Source organism: Dermacentor variabilis, chromosome 1, assembly GCF_050947875.1.
Source record: "Dermacentor variabilis isolate Ectoservices chromosome 1, ASM5094787v1, whole genome shotgun sequence".
NCBI classification, from domain to species: Eukaryota; Metazoa; Arthropoda; class Arachnida; order Ixodida; family Ixodidae; genus Dermacentor; species Dermacentor variabilis.
The window spans coordinates 82954306-82980638 of record NC_134568.1 but is presented as its reverse complement, the minus strand read 5'-3'; the positions used below and the strand labels follow the sequence as shown (position 1 = coordinate 82980638).

Here is a 26333-nt window from a genome sequence, read left to right as displayed (position 1 = left end):
TTACTGTCCGTTGCCTACAAAGTATTTACTAAGGTAATCGCAAATAGAATCAGGAACACCTTAGACTTCTGTCAACCAAAGGACCAGGCAGGATTCCGTAAAGGCTACTCAACAATAGACCATATTCACACTGTCAATCAAGTGATAGAGAAATGTGCAGAATATAACCAACCCTTATATATAGCTTTCATTGATTACGAGAAAGCGTTTGATTCAGTCGAAACCTCAGCAGTCATGGAGGCATTACGGAATCAGGGTGTAGATGAGCCATATGTAAAAATACTGGAAGATATCTATAGCGGCTCCACAGCCACCGTAGTCCTCCACAAAGAAAGTAACAAAATCCCGATAAAGAAAGGCGTCAGACAGGGAGATACGATATCTCCAATGCTATTCACAGCATGTTTACAGGAGGTATTCAGAGGCCTGGAGTGGGAAGAATTGGGGATAAAAGTTGATGGAGAATACCTTAGCAACTTGCGATTCGCTGATGATATTGCCTTGCTTAGTAACTCAGGAGACCAATTGCAATGCATGCTCACTGACCTGGAGAGGCAAAGCAGAAGGGTGGGTCTGAAAATTAATTTGCAGAAAACTAAAGTATTGTTTAACAGTCTCGGAAGAGAACAGCAGTTTACGATAGGTAGCGAAGCACTGGAAGTGGTAAGGGAATACATCTACTTAGGGCAGGTAGTGACCACGGATCCGGATCATGAGACTGAAATAACCAGAAGAATAAGAATGGGCTGGGGTGCGTTTGGCAGGCATTCTCAAATCATGAACAGCAGGTTGCCACTATCCCTCAAAAGGAAAGTGTATAACAGCTGTGTGTTACCAGTACTCACATATGGGGCAGAAACCTGGAGGCTTACGAAAAGGGTTCTGCTGAAATTGAGGACGACGCAACGAGCTATGGAAAGAAGAATGATGGGTGTAACGTTAAGGGATAAGAAAAGAGCAGATTGGGTGAGACAACAAACGCGGGTAAACGACATCTTAGTTGAAATCAAGAAAAAGAAATGGGCATGGGCAGGACATGTAATGAGGAGGGAAGATAACCGATGGTCATTAAGGGTTACGGACTGGATTCCAAGGGAAGGGAAGCGTAGCAGGGGCGGCAGAAAGTTAGGTGGGCGGATGAAATTAAGATGTTTGCAGGGACAACATGGCCACAATTAGTACATGACCGGGGTAGTTGGAGAAGTATGGGAGAGGCCTTTGCCCTGCAGTGGGCGTAACTAGGCTGATGATGATGATGATGATGACCCGATTTGAGCAGTTTTATGCCTAAAATATCCGGCTGTATGGCTCAAGTACTAGTTGAAATTGATGATGCTGACCTTCATTGAGACACTGGTGATATTAGCCTTGCTGATTGCCTAGCATGATATTCCAGGTGCTCGGGGAAAGTTATGGTATATACACAACGCTCGCGCAAGCGCATAAGTGGTACGTAAAACCTAAAACACTTACGTACATAGTGAAACTAATCCCCAAACTTCGTTAATGACTGTAGGCCTTTAATAAGCTAGCAGCGCTTTCTCAGTACGGAACGCGCGGTTTGTGCTTCGCCACGGGCCTATAATGTCTCGTGTCTTTGAGCTCGAGTGCCGCTGCAAGTGTAGTGCACGCGTGACTGCTGCGAATAGTTGAGAGAGAAAGGATCTGAGACTAAGCTGTGTACTCACGCTCGCACTTGAGGTCCGGGCCGAACCACTGGGCGGAGCCATTGTAGAAGATGCACTTGGCCACGTCGAAGCCCTTGGCGTCGTAGCCCGGAAAGCAGGTGTAGCGCACGGTCGAGTTGATCACGAAGTCCCGGGCGCCGTCGCTCGCGTTGGTGCGCGAGTGTGGCACGCCCGGCGGGCTGCTGCACGATGCTGCGTACACGTCGGGAAATGAAGGATTAGTGACGAGGCCGTAGGCTTTGCGAGAGGCGGCACCGCACTCCGAGTGGCTAACCTCCATACCTGCGGATCAGTGTTGCTGATATCAAGCGGTATACGCGACATGGAGAATCACGCCGCACCAGGGCGACAGGTTCTTTCACATCAGCTTTAACAAGTCTCAGTTCCGTCACAGCATTGCGTTCTTCTGCAGACGCTTGCGCCTGTGGCTGACGGTGTTAGACTCACGTGTTATGTGCTGCAGTTGAGGTAAGGATTAGGGGAGGGATATTTTTTTATTCATTTCGACATTGTTCATTGAACAAATTCGAAGACACAAGAAGCACGCGGCGCAGCTGTGGAGATGACACAGGTACGTACACACGCTCGGAGCACATATACAGGGTGTTTCAGCGAACACTTTCGAAAATTCTTAAAGGTTGCTTGTGGCAGATAGCACAGTTGTAGTTCATGAGATGGTCTACTTGAAGCGGCGGAAACTACTTGCACGAAAAATTGAAATGCATAATCAACTAATTAACAAACATTCCCTAATTAGCATCTTAACTAATTATCCTAATACCCATATTGCAACTTACAAATTCGAGCCGTGAAGTTCGCAAGATGGATTCACTATGAACGAATTCTCAGGATGACACCAGTTTTGATATATTAATTCTCAAACTTTCGAAATGCATTGGCGTTCCACTTACTTCTGTGCTTGAATGCATACAACAATGTTTTGTTAAGAAAGTAACTGCAGATGTCTTAATTAACTGTGCCTGAATTAACTTCGCTTTCATTAACACCAAAGGTTGTAGGTTCTACTCCCTCCAAAGGTTTACGGTTCGTAGGCTTTTTGTACCTTTCTTGTCGATGCGTTTTCGCTCAAGGACTAATGAGACATATAAGGCTTTCACCTTAATAAAAAGGTGCGATAATATATCTCCCTCCCTCAGCGCAGTCACAGAAAGCTCTCAATCTTCTCCAGTTACCGGTGTGCTCAACGTCATCTTCAGAAATTCAAGTCAAACTCGTAGACTACTTGCGATCAAGAAGTCATGCTTGTGTCCTGAACGTGATACTCCATGGGCTATCGGCAGTACATATCCTGGACCTGGACCTGATCTCACTAAACAGATATTAAGCTTCAGCAGGCTATCCAAAGAGCTTGTCCAGTGCAATCCAGCTAGCTGCATCAGATTCTGGACAACACCGTTCACTTTCATTTTAAAATGTTGGGTCCGTTCTATGTGCCTATGCTTTGAATACCGAGCGCGCACAATCGCGCTGCACGGGAAGACAGATTATTTCGTTCGCGTGCCTCTCTACATATGCATAGATGTGGATAATTAAAGGCAGAAACGGGGACCCCATTATCACATAGCCGGATCTGAGTATATGACGCTGTCTTTCCGGCGGCGCAACGACTAGGCATCATAGAGGACATCTTTAATTCAACCCAACCGAAATTTAATTACGCAGGCTAACTCAATAAGAAAGGTCGCAGGCTTTTCAAGGTGCACACAGAAGCACGATATTTTTTTAAAAGCAATTACTTCATTAAAGGACAGAATTAGAAGGCAAATACCCGCTTCTTGTGTATACAAACATTGTGTAAATAAAAGGAGCACGCTTGAGCTCTTCGATAATTGAGCCCCCGTCGGTCAAACAGGACTGCTTTGGGCCCTTGGTTTGGGCAAATATTTGGCACGAAGGAAATTTAAGTCTTCAAAGAAACGCAAAACTGACTTTTTCTTTAAGTTTCTCATCGACCAACACGCCTTAGTGCCGTGTGACCGTTCTTTCTTTCTGCGCCTAAGTCTCGGAGAGTCCATAATCCATAATAAAAAATGAAGACGGGGAAATCAGAGGGAAGTCGGCACGGAAGGCCGCCGCAATTTACAGCATTTAAAAGAGAGCCTGTCGTTGTTCAGATATTACGGAGACAAGTTGTCGCCTTTATCCGGTTCAATTCCGAATCTTGGTGCTGAAAGATCACTGGGAGCCTTGCCCACATGATGATCGACGCTGTTAATAAGCACATCGGGTCACTGCGCTGGGAAACGCTTCCGACGTTTTTTGCGCGCCCAGTTTTCGAATCTAACTGAATTAAAGCGAAAGAATGTCTCGTAATATCTGAACAATGGCAGGCTCTCTCTTAATATCACATAACTTGCTACGGTTTCCCGCGCCCACATCTTCGCAATATCGCCAAACGCAATGTTGGTCATAAAGCCAGTAATTAATAAGTTACTTACCCAATTTAGTTAATCAATGAGCAAACTGTGATCGCTACTCGTTGATCTGATTAATTTCCACGGTGCGTAGAGGACGGGTAGCCAAGAATAAATCCTCTTAGCGGTTATTTTGATTTAGAAAAGGTTGTAGCCAATAAACATATCAGCAAGCTTATGTTCAGAATGACAGATTAGCGCTGCAACAACTATTGGGCACAATGCAGTCTAGTAAGGCAGGAATAAACCAACTCTACGATAAACAATATGATAAACGTCTTGAATGTTTTCAACAATTGGCGGAAGAATCTTGACAAACAGAGGTCTAATGCACTTGAGAACAAATCAACACTAACTGCGTGGCATATGTCGTAGCTCTTCATTTGTTCTTTTAATAAAGGCCTGTCTTTCTGGGAAATATTTATTTATCTGTTTCCTTATTCAATACCCTAAAAGCTCGAAAGGCATTACATAGGGGGGACACGACCATGAATAAAACAGGTTTGTAGAACTTCTGAACATACACAACTAAGCATAAAAACAAACCAAATCAATACAGCGAAAATTGAATTGCAAGAAAACTGTAATGTGCATATGATCAATAAATGTTCAACTAATAATTATAACAGCAGTTCTTTTTTTCCGAAGCACTTCAGGCATGATTTACAAGTGCGTCGCAATCAGAAACACATGCGATGCCGTATACAGCAATACAGCTATGCATGCACCATTTTACAGTCTCAATAGCCGACGGCTTGACCATGAATGGGCCGTTAAAGGCACGCACTAGAACAACTGAAGGCAGCTTAGGCACGGTGTATACTTACACGAGCTGCAAAGGCCAGGCCACAACAACAAATTTCTAACGAATTTTCGGCGTAGTCGAAGGGCGGCATGAGCGCGGCGAGTTTAATTGGCATCTATAAATCACAAGGTTCACTCAACTCTGGCGAGTTTCGAGCGCGGCGCTTATTCTCCAGACTCCAGCTGCTATAAAAGCGCCGTGCAGGTCGTCGCCGTAATGCAGCCGCTTATCACAGATCTTTTACATACTGTAAAGGTTTTTTTCTTCGCGCCTGTGCTGCTTACGCAGAAGCAGCCCACATCTCATCTGCGCCTTTTTGTGAAACTTCGCTTGAAATAGCACGTGACCCCAGCTAAGGTACGGAACCCGGTGGCACCTTGCTTACATATCTGAATTACATTCTTAGACTTTGAGGATCATCATCAGAATTCATAACCTGCCTTCACTGCCATTGGGCATTTCTCTGCCGTGTCATCATCGGCCTTCACCACACCTCTGCGTTCCCGTTACCCCTCCCCCTGTGCATAGCAGTAGCACGCTAGAGCGCGCTAGGTCAGGCCGACTTCTCTGCCTTCCTTTAAGTGAGTTCTCTCTCTCTCTCTCTCTCAGAAATTCTGGATGCTGCCGAGATACAGCTCACACTTTTACGTAAATTTTGCAAAAAGCAAACACCCGTTCTCGCTTTTAGAAGCTTCCCAGTGGATTTATGTTTTTGTTTCGGCCTAAACACGATATCCAGACATCATGTGCGCCGTGCCCGAGACTATGGAATGGCCTTTTCAAAAAATTATTTTGGCTTTGGTACGCGGGCTATCTCCACCGTCGGCGTTGATATTTGGCATTAACGAACTACGGCGCCGAAAGAGCTTGACCCGGCGTCTGTCGCGTCGTTCTTTAGAGTGCCCCAAGTACACCTGCCGACGCCAGGTGGCGCCCGCGAAGGAAATGTTAAATTAAATTATGGGGTTTTACGTGCCAAAACCACTTTCTGATTATGAGGCACGCCGTAGTGGAGGACTCCGGAAATTTCGACCACCTGGGGTTCTTTAACGTGCACCTAAATCTAAGTACACGGGTGTTATCGCATTTCGCCCCCATCGAAATGCGGCCGCCGTGGCCGGGATTCAATACCGTGACCTCCTGCTTAGCAGCCCAACACCATAGCCGGAAATGTGTAAGAGGCGATTGGAATATTGGTGGAAGAAAAGTAGGGAAACGACAAAAAACGGAGGCGTACAGAAACAAAGTTCACAATAGGGGGTCAGAAAATTTGGTTATGGGAATTCATCGTGCGGTCTTTTTTTTTAACCTAGGTAGAACATTAGGCTGTATAATAGCAAGAGTTTAGTGGCGCAATACAACGCTCCGTTCCAAAGCGGATGCTCATAACATCCATCCATCCATCCGCTCGAAATACATTATTGGTGCTTCTGGCTCAAAAATCGAATAAGAGAGCTCCTTGGTCTTTTGTTTAACTGTTGTGCAAAAGGACTATAGATAGGTTTTGCCATTTACAATAAGAAGCCGAAAAAAACTTCTGGTTTCGCAAAGGAGTGAGTGAAAGCAAAGAGAGGAGAGGTAGGGAGGTCAACCAGACGAGTCTCGGGTTTGCTACCTTACACCGGGCCTAAAGAAAAGGGAAAATAGAAAGAGGGAGAGAGGGCGCACTGCTCCTTTCACACGCAGTAGAATGCTAGGGAACCAATTATCGGTCAATGAAGGCGCTGCACTTCAAGAAATGCAGTAGCGCACTAATAGCTTTCTGCCCCGGTGACGGATGTGTCCTTATCAGCTTTGAAATAATCCGCAAAACGTAGAAGGAGAAAAAGAGAATGAGCGAGTGTTGCAACATACTAATACTGCTTTCCACACTGCAGAAAAAGCTTTTGGCATACAAGTAATCACACCTTTATAATGAAATCAGCACGTGGATGACACTGCAGACCATATGTGTGACGTTCACGCATGCGGAGCTATATTTGTTTTTGAACCACTCAATGAACTTACAGCACGCCTTCAAGCTGAGTGGCACAGAGAGCGCACTTATTTTTACAGTATAGTGTTGACTGTAAACACATGCGACCGGAAGTTCTCTGGGGCCTCAGACAAACGGCTACCACGTTACCTGCGGCAATGCTTCGCTACATAGCTCACCAAGCTAGTACGATAACACTGAAAGAACTGCACATCATGCTCAAAAGAAATGGCAACAGGCAGTTGTGCTGAAACCTAACGTGCTACAGCTGCATGTGTTCGTGCATCGTGGGTAAAAGGCGTAGCACTCACGTTGCTTCTTGCACTCGGGCGCTCGGCCGCTCCAGCGACCGTCTCCCTGGCACATGCGCTCCTTGGGGCCGGACATCCAGAAATTCTCGGCGCACTCGTAGTAGACGCGCGCCCCGAAGTAGTCGCCGCTCACCCGGAACTGGCCGTTCTCCAGGGGCTCTAGCTCGTCGCAGTTTAAATCTGCAAATTGCAAGAACGGGGGAAGAGCGCTCGAGTCGGGTAGCTGCTCGTCAGCTGCCAGCACGGTTTTCGCTGCCGCTCAGAGCAACGTCCCGGGAGAGGGTTAATTACTGCCACCTTTCAGTGCCCACGAAGTCGTGGGAGAAATAAAAGAAAACATATCTGGATAACATTAAGCATTCAGTGTTCTCTGATCGCTTCATTTGCTCTTCCGCTCGCTCTCTCCCCCCCTCCCCGTGTGCTGATGAATACATCATTGCTCGTCGTTCGCTTCTATAGAAGAAATAAATGACACTATTAAACCAGGCTTCGTGATAGCAGTGCGATACTGTATATAAGAGGAAGAAGCGGCCATACTCAAGAAAATAGCAACTTTATTTTATAGCAAAGTTCGTTCTCTCGTGCGGGTGGCCTCGTTTCTCCTTATACCTTGTATCCCAGCTAATGATAGCGAAGCTGTTGGACGAAAAAAAAGATAGTAAGAAATCACGGTGCAGGATACAATTATATGATCTACTGTGTTCAGTCATCACATGTCTGACAATGGAATACAATACAGTATGTCTTAAAAACATACCTCGCACCGTGTTTTTTTAATCTCTCCTTTTTTGTTGTTTTTGAACAGCTTGGCTAACGCTAGCTGGGACATCCTATACTAAATATATGTAAGCATTTAGAAGGAACGGACAAACGTGCGAAATGTCTACTTTCTCCCATTGTTTCGGTTGGAGTCCGGACTTTGACACAATCGCACATATACGCGCACAATATCATATACATGTGTATAAATATGGTGTCCCAACTATCATGCACCAAGATTTAAAAACATGCAGATGCCACGTAGCTGGACAGAACAAATGTAATGTTGTTTGCCGTCGCTTGGAGGAACTCAGATTAATTTTTGTATTCCACCCAATTACATAATTAGTCTTAAATAATTAATCAAATGCTCAAATAGTATAATTAGATGAAAAGTATCATTTAGAAACTTGTAAACCAACATGAAAACTTCCGATACAATTTTCTCCCGCTGAATACGTGCGGCATAAAAGTGTTTTTCCGAGCGTGAAAGAAGCCCGTGAACACACGCAAAGTGCCTAGAGCGGCCAGTCGCGCGGTATTCGGTTGTTATCGGTTCTTAATAACCTTATCGGGCTTAATACGACCCTTATAAGCCTTTATCTGTGCTTATTAACCTTATCATAATTGCCCCGACCAATATAAGCCCTTATCTCTCTTAATCGGATCATGTCCGATAAGGTGGATAAGGACAGACAAGGGTTCATGAGACGCAGCTCGATTCCGATAAGGTTGATAGCGACTGATAAGGGTTGATAAGGCTCGGATCGAGACCGACAAGGTTGATAACACCCGATAAGGATTCATAAGGGTCAGATCTAGCCAGATAAGGTTGATATAACGGCCCATAAGGGTTGATAAGGGTTTATACTGGTCGGCTCAAGTCTCATAACACTGATAATGACACCGAGCTGCGTAGAGATGAGCAAGAGGCAAAATGCTTACGCATACTTAACTCCCAAAGGAGTTTCTGCGTGAATTCTTTTTGTGAATGTTATGACAACGAACGCGACGTTCTTCGGAATGTGGTAAACCGTATAGATAACAGACCATTTTCAGAAACAAATAGTCTTGGTCCATGGCCCCATGCGCTGCAGGCATACAAAGCAACGCGGTCATTGCTGCGGTTCATGAAATCGACTGGCCTCAGTGATCGATTGTAGGCATGAAGTGACGGACAACCACACGTGTTCGCATTGATAGTACCTCTCTCCCTCTCTTTACTTTCTTTATTTTCATTAACTAACCCCCTCCCCCGCGTACGTTAGCAAACCGGACACGGGTGTGGTTGACCTCCATATATTTCCTTCCTTCTTTTCCTTCTCCCCCTTCAATATCAAATTAAAATGTTAAAAGTGTTTCCCAACCGTCGTACTTGCTAAGTGTGATCATTTTACACTTGAGAAGCATGTGGTAGAGTTTCTACAACTTCGACAATGTGTTTCACTTCTCCTTTAACTGATGTCGCAGAAAAAAAAAAGGAAGAAAGTGCCCTGAAATATATTGGTCATAAGTCCTGGTAGAACGAATTTTACCACGAAGAAAGCACGAAGAGGCCTCAATTTCATTTCAGAAGGTAACTTGAGCAGACTATGACAAATAGAGGAAATCTATTTAGTATTCTGCTGCTAGATTCATTTTTCTAGATGTTCATAAGTGCAAAATGATACGGCTTCTGGTGATGTGCTTTTGCACAATTATGCGGAAGAGGAGACACGTAGGCCTACTCTGCTTAAATTGATACTGCATGGCCAATGCAAAAAGGTCTCAATACCTTAATTTCTCCCTTTTTTTTTCGCCATTCTGCCCTTCTTACAGTCGTACAAAACAACCGACTGGAAATATTAAATCAATCAAGGCAAAATACTGTTAAAGGAGTGTATGAACATCGAAAGGGCTGCCGCATACACAGCTCGCAGTTAATTATACCTAATAGTCTCGCCGACTAAGCCGTAATTTATGCTGCAGACAAGAGCTACGTTCCTAAAGTGCGAACTAGGCATTTGAACATCGCAGGACGCTCTCCATTTGTAACACCCTCCCCCAACCCCTATCGCTATATGACGAACGAAAGAAAGAAGAAAGAACAACCTGCCTTTCCTTCACTTTTTGAAGGAATTCCGCTTGCACTATCACGGTAGGAAACTCAGAAATCCGCCCAAAAGAATAGTTTAGGAATAATACCTAAAATAGTCTTACTTCTTAAAGAATGTCATACCTCGCGCAGTACAATCGAACCCTGGCTGAAAGAAAAAAAAATATCGCATTGGAGGTGGCGAAGAGGAGCCCAAAGACCCATGCGGTCTATTACAGGAAAAAACAGAACAAATGCTCGCAGCTGCTAAATTGTGCTTTATTTTCTGTGTTCTACCTTATTTTTGCGCTGCCTCCTTCTGGCACAGTTTTGGAGCGACGCTTTTCATTACCACTTTTCCTTCTTCCACACAGAGTGAGCGATGGAACGTGATGCGAAAAAGTTAGAAAAATATCGGAAAAGCAAATAGCCCACAAGGTTCACACGTGCGCACTCTCAATGGCCATGCATACACGCACACATTGAAGAAAAGGAACGGCTTCCCGAGCAAGCAATACGAGAACATGGACAACGATGGAACGAAGCTCAAATAAGCAAGCAGAATGGGACGCAAGCAATAACGTGTTTTCCAGAATTCTTATTCTGCCGAACCTACGAGAAATTACTTTTGTATAGAGCTTGAAAACGACTTCAGAAGTTAGTGGCTGTTCTTCTAACACCCGGCGGATGGAAAATTAGAAACCATACGGCCATTCGAATAAGACTCCTCCACCTACGGTTTCCTCGCCTTTCATTTCTACTAGGTAGTTTTGCAATCATTTCAGACAGACCATGGGCACCATACATTCTATAGACGCGGCATACTTCGAACTAAGGAATAAAGAAGGCAGCCCTTAGTAACCATAAAACAAAGAAGAAGAAAGAAATGCTCTGGGGAAGGTGCACAAGAAGCAAGCGGAGCAACACCACAAATCAAGAAGCGCGAAGTGTAGACACATGCAGCAGCACTCATTGCCCAGTAGAAGCTGTATGTTCCTGCGTTTTCGTACCTGTTTTTTTTTTTGTGTGTAAGCCATGCTCCTGTCCTTTCGTTCTAGCCCTAGTTTTGAGCGGGAACGCCATTACTAGCTCCAGAGCTGCTTATACTGCGCCTTGCTTTTGCTCTCAGATAGCAAGCACGCAGAAAGTTAAGAGAAATGAATGCACAAAAAACGAGTGCTTTATTCTTTTTTTATTATCCGGAGGGACAGGGACAAAATGTACTACACGGAAATCATGGACAGCGGCAGAAGAATTTTGACCATGTCGAGGAATGCGTAAAGTATGGGATATTCCCCAGAGGTGCGGGCGGGAGGGCGACGGAATGGTAGGAAGAGACATGGCGAGCTAGGAATGCCTTTTTTCTGTTCCCCGCTCTTCACCCATATGTCCCCGATGGTCGTACATGCCATGTATGAGCACGCAGCGTCTGCTTCGTTTTATGCTTTTGGCGCTTGTTGATGTGCTCCCAAATGACGGTGCGAGTGCTGTTCCGCGCGGCGCTGACCAGAGTCAAAATTCCCATTGTTTAATCAACTCATCAAACGATGAATGAGCAGTTCGATGTCCCTGGTTGAAAGCGAAAGTATGCAGGTGACCAAGCAACTTAATTTGCAGACGAACGAGATAGAGAAAAGAATGAACGAAAGGCAGGGAGGTTGACCAAGATTGAGCCCCGTTGGCTACCGTGCACTTGTGAGAGCAAGGAGAGGAGAAGATTAGGAGAAAAAGAGAAACTCAAGAGTTGATGTATGTTGGAATCAACAACGTAAAGGAATTCACCACCTCTGTGTCGCAGAGGGTCGCTCAGTCAGATTGCCTTCAGGAATTGCGGCAGCGCTCTTGTAGCCTTCTGCAGCTGGTATATGCGTAGACTATGGTCCCAATGTTTTATTCAACGAGAAACTTCTTCCGTCTAGCTGGTTTAGAGCGGTATTGAGGGCAAGCCTTTCGTCTTCAAAGAACGGGGAGTAACGTATAGGATGTGTCATACAGTGTCTTCACAACCAAAGATTGCAATCGGCGCTTTCAGTCATTCCTAGTAGGAATTAGTGTGTGCACGGTAACGCCCACCCGCGAGCGACAAGGTATTGCTTTCACTTCGGTAACAGGGTCGAGTAAATGCGAACAATGGCAAATAAAATTAGGTGAGCACCCTTTTGATGTCATATCTATCTCGCTTATGTGCTGGGCAGCATCAATTCTTGATAAATGTATAAAAACTAAATGTATTCTTTCCTGTACTGTTAGAACTGCTTCGTCGGCGAGTTCGTTGGTGGAGACACAGCAATGACCTAGCAGCCTATGATAGACAACGCTGTGCCCTTTCGCCATCACATCGTTGCGCGCTTCTCGTATCTCCGACACAGGTTGTCCAAAGGTCCCGCGATGAGCAGCTGACAAAATATACTGTAGTGTGATTGAGTCCCATAATATTGCCCCTAGCTATATACCGGCAGTTGTTAAAATATAATCAATGGCACCTTCTAGGGCAACAAACTGAACCAGTCGATGTCGTGAGGTGAGAAATTCTGTATTTTTTCGTTATCGGTCTTTACAGTGTAGTCACTGCACCGGTGGAGCTGGTCCTAGTGGAAGAACCATCAGTGCATTGATCCCAACAGAAAGCGTGCAAGAATAAGGCAGAACCCATCTCATGATGATTCTCAATGTTATTACGATGAGTACCGAAGCAATGTAGCGACATACAGTATTTCCAACACCGAAAAGTGAATGCACTCAGGCTCCTCTCTCGCCCTTCCCACTGCACACGCTGCGTCATCTAGCGGCGCCGCCACGAAGTCTGCGCGTAGCGCGAGTTCGATTCCAGCGAGCTGCGGGGAAATTTTAAAGGATCTCTTTTGTCATTGAAGAGTGGCACATAAGCAATGGTACATAAACATTTGCCCAAGTTGGCTTCAAAGTGGTTTTTTGAAGAGTGGCACTGACCATGTGGCACATACGCAGTTCTTCAAGTTGGCATCAAAGATGTTCATTGAAAAGGAGCACATGCCCAGTGCTACATACCCAGGGACCCAAGTGGGCGTAAAAGAGATTCATTCAAGAGCGGCACAAACCCTGTGCCTCCTACCCAGTGATCCAAGTTCGACCGACGGTAGGTTTTGGACCCTATTCCCTCATAACTGCAGCCCATTAGACCATGGACAAGCCAGTGACCCAAGTTGGCGGGAATAAGGTTAGACAGACAGACAGACAGACAGACAGACAGACAGACAGACAGACAGACAGACAGACAGACAGATGGACCCATGAAAGTTCGTCAAGTACCCTAAGAATGCTAATCGCATTAATAATGAAAATGGCGTGCTTCAAGACAATAATAGGCCGATAAGTCTTGTTTCGTATCCCTGGGACAGAGAAGCGCAAATATGATTGTCATAGACACCATAAAGCAGACGATGAACCCTAGATTGCGAAACCGGATGGCATAGAGGGTGTGACGAGTGTAGACGATGGGGGAAAATGACGCCTGTGGGCTTTGTTCTGGCAGACAAGCAAGATGGTTCGACTTCATCCGTGGAAAATGTAACGAACATGTCCCTTCAGAGTGTCAGTGCCGATGTACGTCATGATGAATGGCTTCGAGCCACGATAAGCGTTCCAGCTGTACAAGGACGTCGCAGAAAGCCGTCGCAAACGCGGAGTGTCTGTGCGCTCACGCCCTGAAATGCTCGGAGATTGGAATGGTCGGTGTTGAGCATCAGAGGAGAGCTATATCGCATAAATTCAATAAAAAGTACTCTTTACAGCTGAATCATGGAGTATACTGATGATGCCCGTGTTTTACGAGTGATGAATTTGAAAACGTGAACAATAGGTGTAAGTTTGCTCTTCATGAGGTGAGAAAGATCAAGCCCCCAGGAGAGGTTCCAAATAACAATGACACGTAAAAAGACTTTTCTTGTAATAAAAAGGTTGGCCGCTGATGAATTCTGGGTACCAAATGTTCTCGCGTAAAAGCGACTAATGCACATTTTGCATCGATTTCTTTAGGCCTTGTGTGCGACGATGCCTGTCTCGCTACCTTCTGTAGCCTTGCACAAACCTCAAACACAAGGAAGGTGCTCTTGCTCGATTGGCGAAATGCTATAGTATGAATGGGAAACAGTTTGTAGCAACCAACACGGCCAACGCCATTACTCACATTATATGATGTACCCTAATCGGCTTTAGCACGATTTATTTCAATTACCCACTTCTCCTACTTTGACCACACCAGAGATTCAGCCATGCAGTTGCTTGCTTATCATTGGACTCAACACCTTAGCTGTCGGTAGCACTTTCCAGCCAGACTAAGAGGCTACATTTTGCTGAGAACGTTCGATGAGAAAAACGTAATTTGTTTCTTCCATAGATTGAAGCGTCACCGCGATAACTAGCACTAGTTTAGAGGTGCGCTGATTTGGATACCTCATATTTTCTTTCCTCTAATTCGTCCCTCAAAGGTGCTCTGGAAACAATGTTTACAACGGCGTACCTACGATCTACGATACTACGATCTGGCCACAAAACAGCTCGATATGTGGCCCACCGCAACCACTAGACGGCGCATGATAGCGGCTCTAATAACACCCTCATCCCTCCCTCCAGCAAGAAAACTAAATTTCCAGCGAAGAGCGTGGAAATTTACGACCAAAATAACAACCCATCAAAGGAAATTACAAAAATTTTGTCAGGCAATTAAGGGACACTGCCTCCACTACATAGTCAGCCATGTTCTGGACATATAGGCTTCTACAGAAGCTTCGCTACCACGTCCACGTATACTCTGGCTAGAATTCAAAAGGAGGGGACGTTGTTCTTATGGAGGCTGCTAGCACAAAGGGGTAGCAAATATTCCTAATTGGCCGTCAGAAATGAAGTGCGTTACGCATCATCACCCGCTCATTGTATGTGAGAAGTAAACCAATCGTTCACGGTAAAAACTTAAATCTCGACATTCATGGCACGATATGAGCAGAAGGTAACATCGATTGCAATCATATAGGAGTATGCTTGGTATGCTACAGGGACAGGTATCAGAGTAGCGACTTCATTCGATTGAAGTTTTGCGGAAAGAACTGATCGAAGGGAATGTTGACATATCGAGGTTGGCATATTTCCTCTATGAGATTGCTGCCCTCACAGATGTCACCTCGCTCGGAACTCCTTCGCCTAATTCATTGGAAGCGGTTAACCTGAGCGATCGCATTCAGATTAACTCCGGCTTATCGGAAAGACAGAAACAGCAACTACTCGACCTTGTCAATGACTTCTCTGCCTGCTTCTCTACCGAGTCTAAAGTACGGCGCACCTCCGTTGCGAAACATGGTATTCCTACGGACGAGTCAGCACGCCCCATTCGTTAACATACGTGTCGCGTTTCGCCTATGGAAAGGGAGGTGATAAAAGCCAGGTTCAAGAGATGATCAATGATGACGTGATTCAGCCGTCCATAAGTCCACGGGTCCCCCGTCGTGTTGGTTAAAAAGAAGGACAGTACACTACGCTTCTGTCTAGACTATCGACGTCTTAACCATGCCACTAAAAGCGAAAACCGACGTTTATCCCCGGCCACGGATCAATGACACTATGGACCATCTACGCCACGGCCAATTTTTCACCTCTTTGGATCTTAAGTCAGGGCACTGGCAGATCGAAGTAGATGAGCGCGACCGCGAAAAAACAGCATTTGTGACGTCTGATGGATTATATTAATTTAAAGTCCTCCCTTTCGGGCCAGTGTTCCGCACCTGCCAAGTTTCAGCGGATGATGGACACTTCTCTGTAGACTGAAATGGCCGACGTGCTTAGTCTACTTATACAACGTTGTGGTGTTTTCGAGGATGCTTGCTGAACATCTAGAAAGACTCAAGCACGTACTCAACGCCATCAGTAAAGCAAATCTGACTATCAAGCCTGAGAAATGTCATTTTGGCTTTCAGGAGCTAAAGTTTTTCGGACACGTAGTCAGCCTGCACAGTGTTCGGCCAGACCCCGAGAAGCTAGCTGCCGTCACAGAGTTTCCGCGTCCAACTGACAAGAAGGCAGTTGGACGCGGACCTTAGGTCTCTGCGCTTACTATCGTCGTTTTGTCGAAGGATTTTCAAGGATCGCTGAACCATTAACGAGTTTAACACGCCAAGATGTACCCTTCGAGTGGATGGACGAGCAACAATCAGCATTTACAGAATTGCGGAAGGGACTACAAACAGCCCCCGCACTCGCGCATTTCAATGATAAGGCTGACACAGAAATCCACACAGACGCCAGCAACGTGGGGCTCGGTGCCATACTCGTCCAGTGGCAAGATCACGCCGAACGAGGCCTAGGCCAGCCGCAGTCTGACAAAGGCGGAGGTCAACTATTCCACGAGTGAAAAGGGGTGTCTCGTCGTCGTTTGGGCCATCAGCAAGTTCCTACCCTACCTGTACGTCCGACCTTTTCGAGTAGTAAGTGACTACCGCTCACTGTGCTGGCTTGCGATTCTTAGGGACCCTGCAGGGTGCCTCGCTCGTTGGAGCCTCCGCCTTGAGGAGTACGACGTCACAGTGGTTTATCGATTCGGACAGACGCACCGCGACGCCGACAGCCTCTCACGTGCACCTATACCTTTGAAGCCAAGTGATTTAGAGCAAGACTTCCCGTTTCTTCGTGTAGTAGACACTGTCGAGATGGCTGACCTCCAACGTGCGGACAGTACACTGCTTCCCCTCATCCTGTACCTCCAGAAAGCCGATGTTGTTGTCCCACGACCGATGTCACGAGGGCTGACTTCCTACTGCCTCCGCAACAACGTTATCTACAAAAAGAACTCCGAAAACAGCCAAGAAACGCTCCTTCTCGTCGTCCCAGTTTCACTGCGCGAAGAAGTGTTGCAAGCGTGTCATGACGACCCATGTGCCGCACACTTAGCACTCACCAGGACGTTATTGCGCATACGCCAGACATATTACTGGCTGCGGCTGTTCTCGTCCATTCAGTGCTACGTGAGGAGCTGCCGTGATTGTCAGCGGCGCAAGGTTCCACCTTTGAAACTAGCTGGTCTTCTGCAACCCCTGCACCCTCCTTCAGCACCATTTCAACAGCTTGGAAAGGACCTTCTCGGTCCATTCCCTACGTTGTCCGCAGGCAACAAATGAATAGCCGTCGCAACGGACTACCTAACGCGGTACGCAGAAACAAAAGCTATACCCCGCGGAACATCTACAGAAGTCGCCATGTTCTTTGTCTATGACATGGTATTACGTCACGGGGCCTCTTCCGTCTTAATAACCGATTGAGGGACTGCATTTACTGCTGACTTAATACAGGAGATCGTCACAGTGACCCACACCAATCATCGGAAAACTACGGCCTATCACACACAAACTAATGGACTTACGGAGCACCTCTATAGAACTATCACCGATATGATCTCGATGTACGTTGACGTAGTGCACAAGTTATGGGAGGAGGAGGAGGAGAAATAAACTTTATTTGTGGACAGCAGGATTGAGACCTAGGCCTCTCTACCTAGATGACGGCCTCGAGCCCTTGGGCCCTGGCGGCGTCTTCGGCCTGCTGGATAGCCTTGAGCTGGTCTTCCGGTGCACAGCTGAGCAACGCGGTCTCCCACTGCTCCTTGGTCCTGTTTATTTTATTTTGTGTGGGTGTCCGAGGACAAGCCCAAACGATATGTTGTAGGTTCGCCCTCTCTTGACAGAATCTACATCTATCCGTGTAAAGGTCCGGGTAGTAGCGGTGGTAGGCCACCGGCTTCGGATATGTATCGGTTTGTAAGAGGTGCCATGCCGTCACTTTCTGTCTACTCAGCGAGGAGTGTGCTGGAGGGAAATGGGCCCTTCCCAATTTATAGTGTTTGGTGTTGTCGTTGAAGCTGGTCATACGGTTTCTCTCCATTCCCAGTATTTGTTGCGTGTCACCTGCTCGGCCCGTCAGTTCTCGAGCCAGGTTGTGCGCTATTTCGTTCCCGGGAAGGGAGGAGTGTGCGGGCGCCCATATAATGTGAATGTCTCGATCTTCACGAAAGTTGTTTAAAATTCCCAGCGCTTCTGGCGAGATTCTTCCTTTTGCATAGTTCTTGACGGCTGTCTTGGAGTCGCCTACTACGATGTTAGCCTCTGTGGAGGCTACTGCCAGCGCTAAGGCAGCCTGCTCCGCCACCTCGGCCTTCCCTGTTGTTACCGTGCCACTAACTCTACGGTCACCCTCTGTACTCGTACCAACTATCGACATGCTCTGTCTATTTGCGTACTCCACCGCCTCCCCCGCCTCCACATGGACCACGTCCCTGGCACTACGGAATCTTTTGTGGAGAGCTCTCGCTCTTGTGATTCTTCGATCTTGGTGAAACGCCGGGTGCATGTTTCTAGGGATTGGGGGTATTGATAGATGTTCCCTTATTTTCCCTGGGATGTCTCTGCGCACTCCGGGCTATGGTTCGTAGGTTATTCCGATGTCATCTAAGATGTGTATTCCCGTCAAACTCTGTGTGGGTCTTTCATACTGCGCTACTCTCTGGGCCTCAGTAAGTTCGTCTAGTCTGTTGTGCCCGCCGAGCGCCAAGAATTTCTCGTTTGACGTATTTGCAGGAACTCCCGAGGCTTGCTTATACGCCCTTCTAATAATGCATTCTATCTTGGCTTTCTCCGCAACGTAGAGCTTTAGGTAAGGGAGCACATATACAATACGACTGATTACGAATGTTTCTATTAATCGGATAAGATTGTGCTCTTTCATGCCATAGTGCCTGTTAGATGTCCGCTTTATTAGTCTGATTGTTTGTTGAACACTATTGTCTAGTGGTCTAATGGTTTCCCCATTATGGCCGTTTTCAGATATGCGGAGTCCCAGTATTCTCAGGCTCTCCACTATCGGTATCGTGGTGCCTTCTACTGGGACCACAATGCCCTAATGCTTTTTCGACCCCTGCATGTGGGTCTATAGAGCAGAAGTTCTGATTTTTGCGAGGAGCATATCAGTCCCTTGTCCCTGATGTAGTCTTCGACCATGTTTACTTCTATTTGAAGGATCTCTTCCACATGCCCATCGCTTCCAGCCGCCACCCAAAGGGCGATGTCATCCGCGTATAGGCTGTGTCCGAGTCCTTCCATCTTTTCGAGCCTCGCAGGAAGACCGATCATTGCCACGTTGAATAGAAAGGGAGACAGGACTGAACCCTGCGGAGTCCCCCTATTACCTAGTTTGAGCGCCTCCGATTTGGATTCTCAGATTGAAATCTTTGCGGTACGGTCCGTCAAGAAGTCTTTGATGTACGCGTATGTTTTACGTCCTACATTTACCTTACGTGACATTCGCATGCAATACGGCTGTTCAGGAAACCTCCCGATTCACACCATTTGAACTGGTTTATGGGTGCTGCGTAACAACACCTTTAGACGCCATGCTCCCGATCGATAACAAAAAATGAAGCAACAATGCTGACGACATCGTCCAGAAGGCCGAAGAAGCCAGACAGCTTGCTCGCAACCGCATCCGCCTCCAGCAGAGTACTGACGCTTGTCATTACAACAGTGGCCGAAGAAACATCCAGTACAATCCCGGCGACTACGTTTGGTCTGGACACCCATCTGTCATCAGGGGCCGTCGGAAAAAACTGCGTAGATACTTTGGCTCGTACAAGATCGCCAGGCGACTCAGAGACGTGAACTACGAGGTATTCCCTCAGAGTACTACTATGAGCTCGAGCCGACGACGGCCACGAGCCGGGATTGTCGACGTAGTACGAATCAAACCGTACTATACGCCCGCGAAGACGTGTCCGTCTCATAGAATTTCTCCCGCGCCCTCTGTCACCCTCCGATAAGCGACTGGGACTGTCGCTTTTCACGTGCGGAGCAATGACGCGAAGTAAGCTGCCCACTACGAGTCCCGATCGCCAGAAGTCAGCTCTGCCCACTACAGGCACCGATCGCCAAAGCGAAGACGACGAAGGGCGCAGTTGTGCCCCGGGGTTTTTGGGCTGTCGGCCATCATTAAAAGAAGGCTGTTCTGTTTCGGCGAGCCCGTCTTAGTTATCTTCGTGACAATATATCGTAAATCATGCTTTGGATGTGGCTTGTTAGAAGCCTAGGAGGTTTCTATCGGCCGGGTATCTTTGGAAGGTTCCCCGGGCCCTATTTGGTTGTTATTTAGCTTCTGTGCACTCAGGTATCCACCAGGGATTTTTTTGCGCACAAGGCTGGATGCTTGAGGTGTTGTCTTTTCAGCCGCTGAAATTAAAACCGCAGTTAACTTTTCATTAATTTGGTTAACGCTTAGCTCACTTAAAAAGACTTGCTCTAGTTTTGCATGTTCCATAAAAAGCGGCCAGTCAGCAAGGTGTATTTTCCAGCGACGTGGTTTAAAACTTATAAAGCGTAGTGAGGATGCGACTTTGATGATAGCAGGTAAATAGCGCTGCTATATGAGGTATTCAGAACTTCCTATTTAAAATCGGAAAGAAAACACACATGGTGAACAAAAAGCTAAACACATATGCAACTAAGGGTGTGTGAAGTAGGCGAGAACACTCTCAAAGCGGCTGCAACTTTTGGGATGTATATTTGTCCACAACAATAATTGTCATCTGCATTGCTTGCGTTTCCTTTCTTGAAAACTCGGCGCTCGCTACTTTCCTGTCGAGAATTCTGTGTTACGCTGATAATGCGCAAGCCGTTCGTGACATGGAAGTTCCGGGTTCGCAGCATTAAGGGAAGGAAATGCGGGCAAGACACATGATTATCGTTGTGGGACAAGATAAGCCTCAAAGGGTGAACATTTTTTAAATTGTGAAATAGGATGGCGCATCTGAGCTTAAAAGTCAAATGTTATTAGATTAAATAACATCTTCAACAAGCTGCCCTCTTTGGTCACTTCTGTCACTTCCCCATAGGGTACAATAGGCATTAAGCAGTAAAATTATTATGGGATGGAATGTACAGTGAACAAATGGTGGTGGTTTTATGCGATAGGATGGTGATGGCTACAGCCTCGAAAGAGGTATCGAACATTTCGGGAGGAGCCTGCATGACTACGGCGACTCCTCCTAACAAACGAGTAGAGTGTTCACGGTCCCTTGCCCCCCCCCCCCCCACAATGGTAAAACCTTTAATAATTCGACTATTCTTGGGCCCTAGGTTTGTTTCTTGCAGACAGAATGCCACTGGCGAGAAGTTATCTATCATATATTTGATGTCACTTAAATTACGCATCAGAGCTCTACAATTCCAATGAATGATGAAAGCCATTGTCAAACAATTAAAACTGTCTGTTATGTGTGTGTGAGCTAAAAAGTAATAGGTAACATGTAATGAAATTATTACTATTCTAATCAAAGGTGGTAACCGTCTAGGTTAATTGTCCCTTTTTCGGCGAAGTTATAAGAAGTTTGTCCTTAGCGCGCTCCAGGGAGCGCTGTACTATTGGCGTCGACGACGCCGTGGTTTTTTGATCTACCCCCATACCCTTGTCCGAGGCGCTGGAGTGTCGAGGACTAGGTGCGCAGACGCGCGTCTCAGGCCTCGGAGTTCGCTTAAGTTTTGGGCCCAGCGAAACAGCTGTCTGTGGACCCACCTTGGATGATGATGGAGCAGCACTGGCCGCTGATACTACTACTACTACTACTACTACTACTACTACTACTACTACTACTACTACTACTACTACTACTACTACTGTGACCCCTGTAAACCCCTGAAACAAATGTGGCGCTGCCCCCTGCCGCGCCACATTGGCATAGTTCGTTCGAGGCAAGTCAGAGAGCGTTGCTTCATAGAAAGAGATGTTCTCTTTCACCGTGTATGCGATTATTTCTTTCTTTCGTCCCGAAAGGATAGGATTTCGAATAAGCTACATGATATCCTTTGTAGTTTGCGCAATGTGCAGCAGCTTTGTAGCGTTGCTTCATAGAAAGAGATGTTGTCTTTCACCGTGAATGCGATTATTTCTTTCTTTCGTCCCGAAAGGACAAGATTTTGAATAAGCTGCATGATATCCTTTGTAGTTTGCACAATGTGCAGCAGCTTTGTAGTTGTCCGAGAGGTGATCATTGGCATTAGACTTTGCGCATGCTGTTTTACCTCTGCATGATTGTGACACATGGCCGAACCGCTAGCAATTGAAGGACCACCTTGGATTCAGCATGTATAGCCTGAAGTTTCTTTCTTTCTTTCTTTATATATATATATATATATATATATATATATATATATATATATATATATATATATATATATATATATATATATTTATTTATTTATTTATTTATTTATTTATTGTTTCCTCAGACACAGTGTAAGAGGGGGCCGAGGCTAAAGGCGGCAGATCACCTGACAAGGGCCCCGGCCCTCTTGCACAATATACACAGACAAAATACAACAACAAAGTTCAGTCATACAGACGTCATAGGTTCAGACAGTGGGCAATATTAAAAGGGGACTAGTCACTGCTGAAATATGAAGTCGTCGCAGCAAATAATTGGTTCAAAATATTTACATACGCAACATAATATCTGCAGCGTAAATACAGAGCTCAGCAATACACTTACCAGTCAGCACGCTCAACATCATCATTCATAGCCATGGCCCTCATCACAAAAACCAAGACACAAAAACCAAGCACAATTTCACAGCCGTGTATCAAAATTGTAGTAGCTGAGAAGAGCATGGCAAGGGAGAACAAAGCACACTTTTTGAGGTAATTTACAGTAATGAAAACATAATGTTGCTGTTCACAAGAAACTTCCTACTGTATTTCTTAAATGTATGTACACCTTTATTAAAGTCTGCCTGCATATCTTTTCTGTTTAGAGCATTGGTTATTTGAAAAGATAATGCTTGCCTTCCATAGCTGGTTCTAACTTGCGGCATTTTTCTTTTTGGGTTTCGGGTACTGTATGAACTTGAGCTGGGCACTGTGGAAACATGTAACTTGTATTTATGGATCCATTGCAATATCATAATCTTAATAGCTTAAGTTGATCTTTACGTACCCCGTATCAAGTGAACTCGGGCGAATACTCGTGCCAAAAGTAAGTATAACATGTTTGGTTGGGATTTGTTGGTTGTTTTGCCTAATTGTTACTCTTTGGACTTTGAATACACCTTGTTCTAGGAACCCCTCGAAGAGTTCTTCGTCGCACAAGTTTTGGAAGCCACAAGTTTTGTAGAGATCACGCTCCTGCTTCTGTTTAGCGATCGGTGTGGCGAGATAGTGACTTTGATGTCACCAATGCTGGTGAGATCGTATAGCATTTGCAATTATTCTTTCTGAGTTCAAAGCAGAATATCTCGACTTGTCATATTAGAGGCTTTGTAGTCTTCTTTTTTTGTTTGAGGCATTTCGCCACCAAGAAATGGGACAGATTTCGCATTGGGGGTGGTTCCTTTGCAATGTAAGATATGGTAACGTATGAATGTGCCTGGGTTTACTCGGAATGTGAATTCAGAAGATACTTCGGTGCTGCCCCTTTTCAGAGGCCGATCTGGAAAGGGGAGATGCTTCTGCCATAATATCTTTCCAATATCTGAACGGCGGTGGCAGCCACCCACTACCGATCCCAAGAAGAGGACGTTACAAGGTTTGGAAGGTACCGGCAGATGCCAGCTATGCGTCGCCGCTATAGCTTTATATGCCCAAGATTGGATATACTACACAAGGTTAACCCTTGCCACCTGAAAATTCAGAAACGATGAGAAGCCAACAGGAGATATGAAAGGTGTCAAAGTAAGAGAGGGAGAAAAAGGTTGGAGAGAGGGTCACAAAAAGGCGATTGCCGATTTCCACCGTGTTGGTAAGACCGGGAGTGCCGACTACGTGAAGAGAAGGGCAAAGATATGTGTTGCTTCTGCCGAGAAGCCATAATAGTCCAAACACCCTGCATTGGATCAACCCCCAGGATCTTCTTTTCCCCGGGCACGGCAAAGCCACAGACGGCTAGGCGCGGGAGGGTCCAATCCTCGTGTGCTCGGGTCCATGGTATCGCTACACATCAAACGTCTGCTTACGCAAGCCCCTGCGGGGGGTTGATAGCAGTCCGACGTGGATGAATAAGGTGCTAAAGAGCGATAAGGACTTATAAAGGTGGGAGAAATTCTAATAAGGTTGATAAATGTCGGATTGATTTCGATAAGGTTGATAATGGACAGTGAGAGTTGATAACGGTCGGATCGAGTGCGCTAAGGTTGATAACGACTGATAAGAGCTTACAAGAATCGATAAGAATTGAGTCGTATTGAATGAGTTTGGTAAGGGCAGACAAGGGTTGATAAGGGTTTGTATTGGTCGGATCACGAGCCAAAATAGATTGCAAGGCCAATAAAACATATTTAATGAACCGTCTACTGCTTCGTCAATCGCGGTAAACAATACGTCGCGTCTTATGCGTGCAGATGAGCAAGTGGCACAATGCTGACACATACCTAACTACAGTAGTGCTTATGCATAATTTTTCTGTAAAGCATAATCGAAAGCATTCCCATTATAACGGCAGCGGTGAGATACATCTTAAACTATAAAGACAAAATAATGAAGACATGCAGTAGCTGTAGCCCATGGGGAACAAAAAAGAATATGCCTCAGATTTAACAAGTGTTGAACAAGTGAGATTAGATTTATATGCGGATACACTGAATGCAGGGAAACGACAGTGGACGGAGAAAAGCGCCGCAAGACGTGTGATAATGCAAAAGCGGTTACATGGGGCCCTATAACGTAAAACTATTCCAATATGTTTCTATTCCAATCTCCTGACGTCAAATTTGCGTAACCACCGACGCATGCACCGGGCGGTCGCCCGCAGGGTTGTCTGAACAGGCCAATCAAACGCTCTCCTCGTTCATAGGAGGTCACTTTTGTTTGCTTGAAAAACGAATAACATTGCCTACACTGAGCGGCTTGTCGTATCTAATTGGCTGACAAGAGGCGAGGAGAACGCTCAAGTGGAGAGGGATTCACTGGGGCAGAGCCTGTGCACTGAAAATCGATAACCGGATGAAGAGGGTGGTGCCGGCGTCTGCGATTGCTCGTCTTTCCCTTACTTAGCTTGTGGTGGCTGGTCGAAAATCACGGCGGCATGCAACGGAAGCTTAAGAATGACGCTAAAACTGACCATCAGCAAAGAAGAGTTGGCAGAATTAGGTGGTAAACGTGATGAAAATGCTCGAAAACGTTACACGGCCACGCAAGAAGTTTTATTATACGCAAATACACCCATGCTCTTCGGCAGGTGCAAGTAGCCAGTGTCTCAGCGATCGGTGGCAGCCATCTTTTATTCCTTTCGGAACGTGGCAGCCTGCGGCTATTCCGAAGAAAATTCAGTTTTGTTCGGCATATTAATGCATCTTTATCGCGTACACGTCCATTTGACGCGGTGAGTTTGTGCGGTTTTGTGACGTCGCGTGACAGGCAGGTGAAGTGGGTGCAGCCCGAAAACTTTTTACCAATAGCCAAGGGCTAATGGCGAAAAAGGGTCGAATCAGAAATAACTGTTTTTCTTTTTTCTGTCAAATCATGCATAATCAGTGTGTACACATCATATCATATGGGGAGGTATCGCGGTTTTCGTGACGTCGCGTGACAGACAGGTGAAGTGGGCGCGGTCGAAAAAAGTTTTTGACCAATCGTGGAGGGCTGATAGCAGAGTTGGAATAGAAAAGTTTGGAATAGTTTTACGTTATTGCGCCCATGGTTGGCGACTCGGTTGTTTCTGTACGTGACGCACGCATTCCGTGATTATATAAAACAGACCTAATATGTGAGGAAAACATGGCACTATTTATCAGCGCTGGTGGAATCGGAGACGAAACAAAAGAACAGGAAAACGACAAAGTGTCGTTTCCTTCATGACAGCTCATATTTCTCTCTCTCTCTCTCTCTCTCTCTCTCTCTCTCTCTGCTGGCGACACGCGAGGCATCGGTAGCACGTGCTACGCACGGAGGAAGGTGTTGCGGAACTGGCAGCAAGTGAGCCGTGCAGCGTGCTAGTGGCCGGCTACCGGTGCCGCTTGGGAAATCGCGGCGATTGCACAGCTCGCAGAAGTAAGCACGATGTCAGCCCACCGGCCAACGCCTTCTGGGACGCACTGGCAGTCAAGATGCGTCCGAGCGTGCATTTGTTGTTCGGTGTCCCGCCACAACCACTGCGGCTTTTCGGTTACCATTCTTCTCTTTCTACGATTCTCACTAGCGGCCCATGGGCGCAAAAAAAAGCTTCGGCTCTAGCTTTATGAGGAGAGGTGTGCTACTACGCGTTGCACAAGCGCTAAGGAGCCCGGCACTAATGT

General features: G+C 46.2%; 1 protein-coding gene across 1 annotated transcript in view; it reads right to left on the bottom strand.

Moving 5' to 3' along the window:
• Positions 1 to 26333, bottom strand: part of LOC142580004 (sushi, von Willebrand factor type A, EGF and pentraxin domain-containing protein 1-like) — a 916641-nt gene that overhangs the window by 277589 nt on the left and 612719 nt on the right. The window contains exons 5-6 of the mRNA XM_075690723.1: positions 7215 to 7394; positions 1689 to 1880 (exon numbers count right to left, since the gene is read on the bottom strand). Of these exons, the coding sequence (XP_075546838.1) occupies positions 1689 to 1880; positions 7215 to 7394 (372 nt within the window). The remainder of the gene's footprint in view (positions 1 to 1688; positions 1881 to 7214; positions 7395 to 26333) is intronic.